This window comes from Stegodyphus dumicola, chromosome 10 (assembly GCF_044657685.1).
Source record: "Stegodyphus dumicola isolate Sdum_Otavi_A_Nest chromosome 10, ASM4465768v1".
Taxonomy (NCBI): Eukaryota; Metazoa; Arthropoda; class Arachnida; order Araneae; family Eresidae; genus Stegodyphus; species Stegodyphus dumicola.
The window spans coordinates 19,065,783-19,080,873 of NC_140777.1; the positions used below are offsets into that span (position 1 = coordinate 19,065,783).

At 32.1% G+C, this 15,091-nt stretch overlaps 1 protein-coding gene across 4 annotated transcripts in view; it reads left to right on the forward strand.

Annotated features, from left to right (window-relative positions):
* Nucleotides 1-187: 187 nt before the first annotated feature.
* LOC118200016 (LIM and SH3 domain protein F42H10.3-like) overlaps nt 188-15,091 on the forward strand; it is an 87,509-nt gene continuing 72,605 nt past the window's right edge. Inside the window, exons 1-2 of one of the 4 annotated variants that reach the window (XM_085824696.1) lie at nt 188-415; nt 13,011-13,105. In XM_085824696.1, the coding sequence (XP_085680822.1) occupies nt 344-415; nt 13,011-13,105 (167 nt within the window). In that variant the 5' untranslated portion in view covers nt 188-343. The remainder of the gene's footprint in view (nt 416-13,010; nt 13,106-15,091) is intronic. The other 3 variants (XM_085824695.1, XM_085824697.1, XM_085824694.1) reach the window with 3 other exon arrangements.

Here is a 15,091-nt window from a genome sequence, read left to right on the forward strand (position 1 = left end):
AGCATGCGCACTGTCACTTCTCGGACTATTAAATATTTTAATATTTAGTATTGCATTAATTTTGTCTATTATATTTCAGAAAATAACATAACATCATTTTAATAAAGTTTTATAATGACAGTAATGATCAAAATTGAATGTACCTATTGAAGTTAGAAAACAAAACAACCATGGGCGGTGGCGTGCGGCATTCGCAAGTTTTCAGACGACAGAGATAGTTTTTTTAAAATACCAGTATAGGACGGGCTTTTCGTAGGAGAGTCCGGCGCGGTGGATGCTCTCGCGTATTTCGCACTTAATTTCTCGGATTTTTTGTATTCTTACTCGCATTACGTGATAAACAATGAATGCAAAGCGATGTTCGCGTTGTGAAAAAACTGTTTATCCGTTGGAAGAACTTAAATGCCTTGACAAGGTAATATGAATCATTATTTAGGCTTAGCTAAGTTATGTGGTTTATTCAGAAACTTGATATTTGTCCTAGATTTTTAAGTAGTTGATAATAGGTGTTACCCATGTAAGGGAATGCTTTAGAATCATCCTATTTTAATATGGTAATCTTAATCAAAATATAGTTGCAGTGAAATTTGTTGAATGTTGCTTGTAAAGTGTTATGCCGGATATAACGTTCAATTAAACCGATCGCTTTTCAATATTGTCGATAATCGAATGGACATGCATTAATTTATTAGCCTCCCAAATCGTGCTTGACATATTAGTAATTAGTTCAGTAATCTGGTATGATTTGTCTCGATTAACTTTGTACTGCTCATTGTGAAGGTTGCGCGGAGATTTAAAGACCCTTATAAACAAACATTTGAAAAATTTGAAGTTTTATTTAACAATAATTAAATATGCTTTTATAGTAACGGTATCTCGTTTAAATTTAAGATAATTTTATAGCAACGTGTATTTTCATTTCCATTTAATTCTCTAAATGTCTTAATCTGATTGAAGAAATATGCAAAGTAATGATCTATGTTATCTTTGATAAGATCATTGATTGTATAGAGAAATCAGTTATTTTGGAGCAAAGTGTTTTTATAATTTAGATACAATTATGAAATTTATATTTAGATAAAGTGACAATTTTCTGAAAAAAATCTCATCAATATCATATTGAGATATTCAATATCAGATATCAAATAAAGTCTTAATATTTTAAAGCCGGTAAATTCTCAGGTATTGGATCTTATGGGTAAAATAGCAGTTTGATGAATTTTTTAACTACAATTTTGAAGTTTTTAAAATACATATTTAGAAACTTCAAAATTTTCTTTTATGTCAAGAATTGTAAATTTTCCCATTTCTAAATCTAGTATGAAATAATGTTGCTAATTTGTAGTTCTCACAGTTATGTAACAAGTATTTAAATTCATCAAAATTTTGATAGCAAACACCTTTTTTTAAAATTCTTTATATGCGTTTTGCTATCAATATTCATTGCCATCATTATCAATATGCAGTTACATGCGTTACTTTGTTATTCACAGTGAATTAAAAATCTAAATCTGCTTAAAATAAAAATTGCAAAATCATATTTAGTAATGGAATTTTGGATTTTTTTTCCATTTTTTGGTGGGATTTTTTTGACTAAAAAAACACAAATGCATTAAATTGAACACATACGTACAAGTTGTTTGGTCACCTGATGGCACTGATTGGGTCTCTGCATTTGTTGGGCTTTTCTTTGTTAACAGGTGTCAGAAACCATGGGGACTGATAATGGAAAAGTAGTGAAATTTTTAGTTAGTAAATTGGCGATGTCCTTAGTGATTAAATTTTTAAGTGTTCTGTGAGCATATTCTGTAGTATAAAATTATAACACTAGGACAAGATGTAGCATTTTATTTATTATTACAGTTATAAGGGCTCATTAGAAAAAATGAATTGTAAATTCAGTATATGAACTCATATTTAAAGAACTGATGAAATCGAAATTCGAGAAAGCTGTCCTAGTTCTTCTGTATCATCTCTCATAGTTCTTGCATTGCTTCCTTAGATGTTTTATAGAGGAAAAATATTGTACTTTATGACTGTATGGAACCCTTTCCACCTTTTGGTTTCAATATTTTGTTAAATTTCCATGCGTTTGACATAGTTTATGTTGTACGTTTGTAATAACAACAGGCATAACTAATCATGATGCCTGCTGAAGTGGATAAAGAACTTATTTGGTGGCTAACAAAATTTTGAAGAATTTTGAAAGTAGTTGCTGGTCAATATATATAAGTTGTAAAAATGCAAATACTGGTTATATCGAATTTTTTTTTCCTTTCATAAAATTTCATTTCGTATAAAATACTCCTTTTTATTGTTATTCATAAATATAACTGTATCTGTCAGCTATAAAGATAGTTGAACAATCTTGTTTTGCCTATGAGTTGGTGACATTTTATGGGAGTAGGGACAATCAGAAAGTACCCAAAATAATATAATACAAAGGTCCAGGCTCATCAGGACTTCAACAGTTCCAGATTTGGGATTTTTCTGGATATTAGATCATCAGTTTAAATCTAGTAAGATGACATATAGGAATTATAAAATTAAAAATATGAAACAGTGATTTATGAAAAACAGGAAGAAGCATATATGACCTTAAGGGGATTAAAATTTACACACATACTCAAAATAGCTCAATATATATTTGTTTGCTTTGTTTAACATTTCAATGTAAGTTGTTTACTTTTTTTTTTTTTTTTTTTTTGCTAATACTTTATGTTTAATTCTATAGATAGACGTAATGTTTTATTCTGTTACAAAGTTCCATTGTTCAAGTCCTGAAATTCCCGCTCTGAGAATTCCAATTAAATTATTAATCATTTTTTTTCTTTATTACACATTATGTAAAAATTGTTTTGCACCTGGAGCATATTTAACCCTTTGGCTACTTTTGACGTGTCGGTACGTCATACATTTGTTGGGCAACTGAGAATTCCAATTAAATTATTAATATATTTTTTTCTTTATTTACCCTTTGGATACACATTATGTGAAAATTGTTTTGCACTTGGAGCATATTTAACCCTTTGGCTACATTTGACGTATCGTTTGTTGGGGAAAGATACACATGACGTTCCGATAAGTCATTGAAACTGAGACGAGATTTAACTAGTTTATTCTGGTTTATTTCAAAGTAATGTGTATCTGTTGCAACAGGGCAAATAAATTTCAGAAGTTTGGTGAACGTTCTTTGGGATACACAAACGCATAATGACAGAAATAGAGAATATATTTTATCAAAGTGTTAATGACAGTTTTAATTGAAGTAGTGATCTTAAATCTGATGAAGAATTTTGTAATGATTCTTAATTGATGATCAATCAATCAAGAATCCTTTTGATCCACATCCCTTGAATATATTTGATTTGATTCCAGGTACTTCAGAAAACCATTTTACATCAGGTACATTTTCTTTTTCTTAATAATTATTGCTTTCTACTTCGATATATTCTTCATCATTTTCATTTTGAAATTCCCCTTTATCATTTAAAAGATCATTATAAAATTCTTCATCGAATTCAAGATCATTACTTCATTAAAACTGTCATTATCACTTTGATATAGTCTCTATTTCTGTCATTATGGGGTTGTGTATCCCAAACAAGGATCACCAAACATCTGAAATTATTTGTTCTGTTGCAACAGATACACATTACTTTGAAATAAGCCAGAATGAACTAGCTAAATCTTGTCTCAGTTTTAACCCATTAACCGCCAAAACTACAAGGAATGTTTCTTTTCTCATGAAAATAATAACAAATATTAAATTAAGCATTTATAACATAAATTTACATTGAAAATAAAAAAAAATTCTCTTACCTGTGGAAAAAGTGAGTGTTGCGTTCGTGCAATGTCAGCGGAATAAGACTACGGATGTTTAGTGAGTAGGATTGTACTCGTGTGACGTTTCTTTTGAGTGGAGCGCTGGATTAGTTTTTAGCTGTATAACGTTTTATAAATCTACAAATCACTTTACTTGTAATTAATTTAATATTAAAATATACATTGTATTTCTTTTACAAATACAGATTATTTCATTTGAAAGATTCAAGCATGAAAAGCTTGATTACAATCATGATGTAAAGCTACATTACATACTTTGCATCTATAAACAAGTCTGGCTATGGTAATCTTTACAACAAAGTCTTTTATTGTCAGCGGACTTTCCGATAAAATGTCTACCATCTGCATTCAATGGTTTTGAATGCTGAATTTACTAGGTCTTCCTGTTGCTGATCTATTTCTGGCTAATTCTACACTCTCAATAGGAGTTTGCAAAAGGAATTATGCAATCTCGCGTCTGAAATCTAAAAGACACTTTCTATTTCCAGTAGCAGAAAGTCGTGATATTTAGTAAGTTTAGATACGGTCTCACCTTATCTAATTTATCAGTATTGTCAATTTGACTTTTGTCAGCTAAATGCAAATTCTGCTTCGTATTCCTGTACTACCAACGTGATATCCATTCTCGTACAATAGGACCAGAAATTTCCTTGAGGTAAAGAATAATATCCCGTATATATAATATCTCAATAATATTCCAATAATTTTTCCCATATAGTTTTCAGATGCAATAAATTCTGGGAGATTTTTTTGCTGAACGTATAAATTTGTCTGTTCAATGAGAAGAGAGTAAATGTCTATACAAAAAAGAAAATCGAATATCTCTCCAGCAGTTTTACCTTGTATTTTGTCTTTTATAGTTTCTCTTCTATCTCTTTCTTTATTTTCTTCCTGAGGCATAACTGAGGGTTCCTTTCTTATCCATTTCAAGTTTTCAGTTTTCTGCTTTTTAAACTTTTTAGTATGACTATAAATGCTTGTAGAAGGCTGAAACTTACTTCTTACGTGAATTTCAACTTCCCCAGCAGTATCATTTGGTAAAATATCATTATCATTATTTAAAACGTTGCCATTCTTTTCTTCTTCGTCACTAGCCTCTGCTATTTCTGGGGGAACAACAACAATATCAGTTTCATTCTGGTTATTACAGTCAAAAGTCGTTAATTCGGACACCCATAATCCGGAATGATCTATAATCCGGACCTCAAAGCTACAAACTTTCTGCGCATGCGTCGCGTTCACGCATGCGCGCAGGCGTTTACGAGAGCGCGTAAGACCCTTACGGCTGCGAATATGTTTGTGCGCATGCGCGTTTAATGTGTAACGGAGTTATACGCTAAGCTAAAGTTATCTAATTCAGTTAATGTTGCAGATTGCGTTGTTCCTTAATCTTCGAAATGGATCCGGCTTATTATTTTTTGCAGACGCGAAAGTATGTTTTGAAATCCGAAATCTGTTTATCAATTTCACGCTGCTCTGCGGCAGAGGGGCAGAAACATCATTATTAGATTATGATAGATTAGAAAGATTATGTCAAATAGAATTTCCGATATATATTTACTAATATGTAATTTGTATCTACAAAGCGAAAGTGTGTTTTGAAATCCGAAATCTGTTCCGTCTTTGATATGATTTAAATCAAGTTCCTCGTCATTATAATTCGCTTCCCATAGTGAAGAAAGTGACCCAGAGGTTATTGAAAACGAAAACATTTCGATTGACAAATTAGTCGGTATTCTCAACACAGCAATTATAGGACTTGAACAGCGTAACTTCGTAACTAAATTATGTCTGTTTAATAGAATTAAAGAGAAAGTATTATCACATGAAACGAAGCAACTTACATTGAAAGAAATGTTTAATAAAGTAAACAAATAAATATTAAGCTTTTTCTTATTGTAAATTTTTATACTCTTTAGATCATAATTGTTCTTTATTTCATAAATTACGGTTTCATATTTTTAATTTTGTAATTTCTGCATGCCATCTTACCAGATTTAAACTGATGATCTATAATCCGGAAAAATCGATAATCCGGAATCGCCGAAGTCCCGACGAGTCCGGATTAACGACTTTTGACTGTATTAACATTATCAGTTTCATTCTGGTTATTATTAACATTATCATCATCTGTTTCTTCATCAAAAATCTTTGAAGGGCTTCTTCTAATGTAAGATACCTCGTTCTAGGCATTTTTAAACAACCAGAACATCGAAAGGAATGAGTGAAAAAGGAGATTGACTACCCATTTCATACTGATGTTGTGTCAACGCAACACCTGTTTTACCTTCCTTCCCAACATAAATATAAACATCTGACTGATGTAATGTTCTGATAAACGGTGACTTTGACTAAAAATAGATCACTCGTAAAGAGGGCGATTCTTTCATTAAATATTTTCAGCAAAAATACTCAGTCGAAAATTTTGCTTAAAATAGGAGATTAATTATTATAAACAAAATGATTGTTGAAGGCAAATATTTTTTTACAAAAATAGTCTTCGTAATATTCCCTACACAAAATCATCTGCTGGTATAAAATATCTTAGGTAGTTATATTTATATATGCATTTATTTTGACCGTAGCGTCAACACAACACCAGCGGCTAATGGGTTAAAGACGTATCAGAACATCATGTGCATTTTGTCCAAACAAATGCATGACATACTGATATTTCAAATGTAGCCAAATGTTAACAACCTCTGTGTCATTTTCTTCGCTATCGGCAGTGATATTTCTGGATTTAGAACCATACTACAAATTTCACTTGATCTGGATGTAAAGATTTTGCCATTAGTTGAATTATTGGAGCATTGTCATCGCAATGAAAAACTTCTGTTATATCATCTTCATTTATTACCACTTCTCCTCTTTTCTTTTAAAAATTCCATTAATTGGAAAATTTCACTTTTTGTCCACAATACCTGAAAACCTTCAAATTCATGGCTAAGATCATAAAACTAGCATCTGCTGCATGCTATGGGCTATCATGAGACTGGTGACTTAAGCCCCGTTCACAAGAGCAGATTCGACCGGTAGCGAAAACCGGTTCTTCCAACGTGTCCCGTTCACATGGGACAAGCATTAACTGCCTCGCCGAATTGGAGGTAGAACTTGGTTGAATGTTCCTTACCTCTCGGAAGCAGGGCAAATGGGGAGATTTCCTGTACCATACTGCGCGATTCACTTAATTTTAGTTACTGCTCGCTGGACTGTCAGCGAAATAATCGCGCTGATAAATGTCTGGGGATGTGATAGCATCCCCCAAAAATTAGATAGAACTGTACAAGATACGGAAATTATAGACAAATACAGACAAGGTTATCTGATGCTAGGTATTCTAGAAATATCGTTCAAATTAAAGCTAAAGTTAAGACAAATGCATATAGGCTTCAACGCGAAAAGGGACTCAGTATCTTTTGAATGATTTTTTTAAAAAAAATTTAAGCATTTTCATCTACTTTTTATGAATATTATTAAATAGTTTTGTGAGACAAAATAATTTTAAGCTGAAAAAGCGTTTTTGCTAGTATTTTTTTAATTTAAATTTTTGAAGAAAAATTTTACAATTAAAATGTCTTTCTTCTCCTACAATTTTCAATGTCTCCCCCAGTTTTTTATTCTATTTATTAGAGTGTTCTTAATAACTTCCAAGGAATGATTTTGCAATTAATGAATTAGTTTCTGAGGGGAGAAAATACACTTTTATCTAAAATCTTTAAAACAAATATGATCTCAGTCACATTTTCATTTCAAATAATTTTTTCCTTTCAGTATTTTGCAAAACCCATCCTTGTTTCTATAAAGTATATAATTTTATATAAGCAGTAAAAATAATAAAAAATTTAGTCCATACCTGTATATGTTTTAGGACTTTAAGTAAAAGGATTTATTGAAAAAAGTGCAAAAGGTTTCTCAGTTTGCATTTGCAGTTTAAAGAATACAAACTGTCTAAATAGATATTTAATCATTTCAAATCTTTAAAATTTTATTACTGAATTTCGATACACACATATGTATATAAATCAAACCTAGTGCTATTTATTCAATTGGTAAATATAAACATAAAATACAAACCTTTTTTTAAAACCTTATGTGGCTAGAAAAATTGCAAAAACTCATAAAACGCAAGCAGAATTCTTATTTACCTGTTTTTGTTTTGTAAAACACGTTCAAAACTACTTTAATACATTAATTAATTATAATATTGTTGCGTGCGTACGGGTTTGTAATAGATTGATAATAGTTCGTAAATGATTGTCATTTCACTCAAATCCGACGATAGCTTAATTAAATTTATTTTATCATCATAAACACTTCAAAGTTCTGGAATTTTCCACAGAAATACTCGTACAAGTGTTTAGAATATTACTAAGTATAATCAGTAGTTATGCTTCAATCTAATAAGAACGTTAAACACAACGGAATGCAAAACGCATCTTAAGAGAAAGTTTACTCAGAAATATCTCTAATCTCACGCTGAACTAACAACTGGTAATAATAACAACTTATATAGCATAAATAATGTCATAAAATAGTGTGGTATAATGAGATTATTACTTTGAAACCAATGTTTCGAATTGATGCCCAAGAAGAACCAATATTCCCCATTCTGCTTTATTGCATATCTTTCAAAAAAGTAAAAAAAAAATCATCCGATTAATTTCCTTTATCATTTTTTTTTAAATGCGAAAGTTTGTTTTATAAGCTGTGAAAATGTCGGAAGTCTGTAACCGATATATTTTTAGATATGAAATTTTAAAATTAATGGGCGTCAAAAAGTCTAAAAATATGAACGATTTTCAAAAATTCTCCCAAAATATTTTTTTTTTTTTTTTTTAAATTACGCCAAAAATTTCATTTAATTTTTTTTCTTCCACAGTGTGTTATGGTGCAAACTATAATACTCTGAGATTCTCAGTTTATTTGTTAATATTTGCAAAAGTCGTTTCAACTTTAAATTTGAAAAAAATCTAATCCTCTAAAAATCAAAAGCGTGACACCACATTCACAAGCAGTGTATGTACAAAGTTTGAGTTCTATATTTTATCGGGAAGCAGTTTAAAAATCCATTACCATCTTTTAACCATAGCGACAAGCACCAAGAGTGAACTAAATAACAGCTTATAAAATAATAATAATAATTAAAAAGCATATATTTTTCAGGAACCACTACGAAAGTTCAGGTACCAGTTGCGAAAGTACAGATTACAAAATTAATAACAGTAAACCACGTTAAAAATGTGCAAACAGTATTAGAAATCTGCCAATTCGGAGACGTGATGGTTCACAGAGGCTTTAGGTGTAAAGGGGAAGGAAGACGGTGGTCTTCTGAACGGGTCCTAAAGACGAAACTCTTTCATGTCTCCTTTTTCTCCCCTTGCTAACGGCAGCTGTGCGAAGGAGCGTTGCATGTGAACGGGGCTTTAGACATGTTATTCTGTTAAATTTTGTCTTGGTTCTATCGCATGCTGATGAAGTTAAGTCTGAATTAGTTATTTATTATATTTACAAGTATTTCCTACCCATGCTTAAGGCTTATCTGAGTCTGGAATAAATGAACTCCCATGTATAGTTAAGGCTTATTCATTTATACAGTCAAAAGTCTTTAATCCGGACTCGTCGGGACTTCGGCGATTCCGGATTATCGATTTTTCCGGATTATAGATCATCAGTTTAAATCTGGTAAGATGGCATGCAGAAATTATAAAATTAAAAATATGAAACCGTAATTTATAAAATAATGAGCAATTATGATCTAAAGGGTATCAAAATTTACCAAAAAAGAAGCCTATTATTTATTTGTTTACTTTATTAAACATTTCTTTCAACGCGCGGATGCGTAAAGCATACCTTACGCATAGCCGAAATTAGAAAATTGCAACCAGAAAACTATTTGATTTGTATTCGTGATATTTATAATGACGAGGAATTTGATTTAAATCATATCAAAGACCGAGTACATCGAAATTAAATACTACATTTAGTAAGGAATTATAAGCCGAATAAAATAAAAACATCTGCTCTGAAGATAACGATAGTGTTGACAAATCAACTTCCAGTTCATTGCGCGCCTCCCCCCCCCCGCAGAGCAGTGTGAAATTGATAAACAGATTTCGGAACGCTTAGATAAACAAAGAATATGCCTTTATCCATTTTTTGTAGCAATTCGTTTTTTGTTTGATGGACATCGAAACATACTTTCGTTTTCTAGATCCTTTGGGAGCTCCAGCATCGGAAATTCTATTTGACATAATCGAAAGTTCAAGCTTACTTTTAGAAAATTGCTCTTACAGTCTGCAAAAAATAATAAGCCGGATCCAATTTGAAGATTAAGGAACAACACAATCATCAACATTAACTGAAATAGATAATTTTAGCTTATACCGTCCATTATACATTAAATGCGCAGGCGAAAACGTATTCTGCACTTGCGCAGACGCATATGCGCAGTCGTAAATGTCTTGGGCGCACAAGTAAAACGTCTATGCGCATGCGTCAATGCGGCGCATGCGCAGAAAGATTTTAGCTTTGAGGTCCGGATTATGGGTGTCCGAATTAACGACTTTTGACTGTATAAACATTTTGTGGTTCCAAAATAGCACTCCCAAGTGCCTCCCTTTGCCTTTCCTAAATTCTGCTCCCCAGTATGACTGTGCCACCTCTAGCATCGGTCCTCGACCAGAAATTGGGAAAAATAAATCAGTTATTCTCAATTCTAATGGCCCAGATCTTTTGGTCTATGTGTATTATTTACAAAACATTAAAAAAAAATTCCCCGTATGGAAAGAAATCTCTGTACTTTTTCCGTTTCGGCGGCACAAATCTCACCAAGCAGACTTTATTGGCAACAACATACAGTATACACATAAAAAATGTTAACAACTGTTAATTCTAAGAATTTTTTATTTAGAATTTTTTTTTTTTTCATTTTAATATTGTTTAAAATTTTGTAAAAAAGGCCAATAAATAAACACAAATTTGTAAAAAGACAAATTAAGAATTTACTATGCTTTCATGGTTCAACATCCTGATTCGCCGGTTCATGTCACGTGACCCCAAGTGATCTCATGTCACGTAAACTACACTACAAAAATCTAATTCTCTCAATAATTATCTACATTAATTTCGAGTTAAATCTTAATTTGGAATACAAGTTTAAATGCAAGAATTATTTCAATTTATACGAATAGCTTACTTCGAAATTGTGTAAAACTGCAGTGCTTTACTTCGCTAGTGCATTCTCATTAGAATTAATGAATTTAACCCTTGACCTAGCCTTTTCTGTATTTTAGCTTCAGGTGAGCCTCGTGATTGCATCTTAATTGATTTAATTACCGCAAATGTCCTTAGGGCATAAAATTGAACTATCTGGTAAAAATGTTATGTAATTATATGCGAGTATTGAAAGAAACAATCAATATGATAAGAAATAGCTGCGAATTGTTTTGAAAATGAGGCGTAAAAGGTTACCAGTGAGGATATTCCGTTTGGCATCAGTTGTACCATTACTGGCGATTTTATCGCCTGCAGCAAAACGGAAAAGTTACGAAATCTCTGTTAATTTTCACTTTGTCAACACACTCAATACTTTGCAGCAGAGTTAGCTGAAGTTTGTAATCATTGCCAAGGATAATGTCAATATAAAAGGTTACCATACTCTTTGGTATTCAATCACATATAAAAAAAAATATTTAGATATCACCTGTGCGAGTCATTTCTCAAGCTGCAGTGTGTTGATAGGCAGGCAGGGATAAATGCAAAAAATAATAATGATTCGACAGATTGCTGTCAGTGCCGAAGTGAAACTCAGAATCAGGACTCTCCATATGTTTTATTACTAAAAAGTAATAAAATGAAGTAATTCATTCCTGGACAATACATGATTCTCATTTAAACTTTACAACAGTGCTATGTGCCTATGTGAATGACCCCAATCATTGGAAACCAGTAAATCTGAAACAAAAAAGATAAACACAATATTGAATAAATAAAATACAGGAAAATTTAATTTTACTGTACGAAGGGCGAGCAGATGGCATAAATAGATATGATGAGGAAAATGTTATTATTGGATATTTCCTCCCTCCACAGAAATAGGTAACTGTCTTTAAGGGGCATTTTCTTCTATCTTTTCTTTGCCACTCTATTTAAGACTTACTGGATTTGTTTTATTCAGAATTTGTGCAGTGTGATTTCTGGGTGGCTAAGTTTTAGAATGTTTCTAAAGTTGCTAAGTGGCCGTAACATTTTTAATGGCATTGCCATTAAAAAATGTTATGGCTGTAGCTTGGTATTAGTTTATCAAGGTGATATCATAATGCAAAAAGTTTTTGTCTTTCCCTAGTTTGTACAAATTTCATGGATCCGAAAAGTAGGGTCTTTTTTGTTTTCTTCTTTCAAAGACGTTTCTTCCTCAATTACCTTTCATTGCTGCTTTTTAAGTTCTTATTTCTTGTTGAGATTATTTCTTCTTTAACTTGTCATGCGTATTGTCTTCTAGTGTCTTTGTTATTGAATTTCTAACTTGTAGTTTTGTTTATAGAATAACAAAAAATAGTCCTGAATGTCAAAACACTGCAAGTCCGCCTTTAGATTGATCTTGCCATAATTATGATTTCCATAATAATGCCATAAATTTAGTATTTCTTGCAGGTCGAATTCATAATCCTGTAATCACGTGCTGTCAAGCTTCAGTAATAAGAATTAAGTAATGGAAAGTGTTGAATTCTGACCTTTATGCTGATAATCATATTACAAATAAATTTAAAAAACAAATAAAAATATAGAAAATTAAGGGAATAAAAATAAACTAGTTCTCAGAGGTAAAAACTATACAGTAGAAGAAATGGAAAATTATGTCAATATTTTTAAAATTTTCAGGATTTAGCGCTAAAAGGCGAGGAGGGAAAATATGCTAAGAAATGTGGTATAATGATAATAAATCATGTAAACTGTCATGATGTGGGTTATCTCTGATGAAATTTCTGAAATCAATCCATAAGTTCAATATGATCAGCTTTGTATTGATACATAATTTGTGTATTTTGAATGGAAACTTTTGTGTTTGACAAAATTTTTTGGAGGCTTTATTAAAAATATTTAATAATTTTTTTATGCTTACTATGTGTATTAACTTATTATCATTATATTTTTTTTTCCAGTTGTGGCATAAACAGTGCTTTAAGTGTCAAGAATGTGGGATGACACTCAATATGAAAACATATAAGGGCTATAATAAACAGCCATACTGCAATGCGTGAGTATTTTTCTTCTATGTTTAACTTGGAACAAATGCAAAATCTATTAAATGTATTATCTAGAAAATTGCTTATGTATTTCTACTATGGGAAAAATCATTTCTTTTGACAGATTGCATGTCAGTTTGACCCCCAAAAAATGCATCAGACACAGGGAAATGCATTTGGATTACAGTCAATTCATGAGCTACGCACACCTCACTTTAATAAATTAACATAACAACAATAAATTTCAAGGAATACCATGTACACTGCATTCTGTTTCAACTTTAAAAAACATCTACGAATTGCACAATCTAGGCACTAAGCACTAATCAACAAAATAAACTAAAATAAATTTCAAACAATTCAAAAAAAAAAAAAAAAACAATAATGACAGAAATTCATACTAAAAAAAACACTGAACTTAAAATTCTACAAAATAAGAACAAGAATAAAATAAAATGCATTTACCATGAATGAATACTTTATCGAACAGCCAGACACACTATCCAGAAAATTAATACTATGGTTCACAAATAAATGTTCAAAATCTTCTTTTCCTAAATCCTTGTAAGATTACCATCCATTTGAAAAAATGGTTGTACCAGGCTCAATCCACTCTTTAATACATTGCATCAGTGTTTCCCTACTTCTATCATGCACAGCCACTAAAAATAATCTCCCAGACCCTCTTTCTATACCTCTAAATACCCACTGCCCCTCAACAGGATGATATTTTCTTTTGCGGAAATTCGTTTCATCAACTTCCACCACTTTAATTAATCAACTTCCACCACGTTCATCAACTTCCCCACCTATCTTCTCAGACACAGAGCAGACTCGTTAACAACTCCAACATCGTATCTTTTAATACTAAATTTTCTCTGCACACAATCTAAAACACCCGACTGAAATCTTCTCACCACTTCCTTCATTGCAACATACGCCATTTCAAAACACGAACCAACGAGCAATTAAATTACTCCAGCAAAAGATTTTTCAATGTCAACAGGGTTGCCATACAACACGTAGTCACGCCAAAAACCAGCACAGAACACATATCGTCACATTTGGTGATATTAGGGTGAACATAAAAGTAGAGCCAAGATATTAAAGTAGTGCATGATATAATCCATAAATAAAATTTATAAATTTGAAAGTCATCACATAAGAAATTCATGCAGTCTTGAGAAAATCTTTCATAAAAAGTAGTAAGTATTGTTGTCAATATAAAATCAAAATGTTTCTTGTACATAGTAATGAGATTCTGTTAAATTTAATATTTATATTATAAAACAAAACCATATTTTCTTATTGCACAGCAATGTAATAATTAATACTCAGAAATGAAAAAAATACAATATAATATTGTTACGAAATGTAAAGGCGTGGTGAGATGGCTTCCCCGCAAAGCAGTTTTAGGGTTGCCATAAAATTGCAAGGAGAGCAGGAGTGCCACATTTGATGAGAAATCCCCCATTTGGCGACAAAATTGGTGATATACCATGGACGTTTGGAGAACCTTCTGGAACGAATTTTTACCGGTTTAGTCCATAATGTTCCCAAACACAAGCCGAAAGCTATATAAATCCTGCTGGTCCGCAGTCAGTAAGTGTGCTTCATCAATAAGAGAGTGTGTGTGCCTCGCCTAACGAGTCAATCCCTGCAGAGTCGATCGAGTTGACAGCCGAGTGGCAAGTGGGTCGTCGATTTCACCGAAGGAGTCTGTTAGTGTATCGTCGAGAGAGCGCGTTGAGCTCCGGGAAAGACTGAACTAAAGAGTCAGGAGCCGTGCTCGTGTGTCGTCGAGTGCATCGTGAGTTGTAGCGTAGAGAGTTTCGAGAGTACGTGGATTTCCGAGAACGACCGAGCAGAGTCGGGAGCTGTACTCCGGAAAGCAGAGTCGGCTGCTTTGCAGGAAGCTGTCTCCACCTTGATAGCCTGATAACCTGAAGGCTGTGTCACTGATCGTGTCAGCATATTTATAGTAGATCTTCGACGAC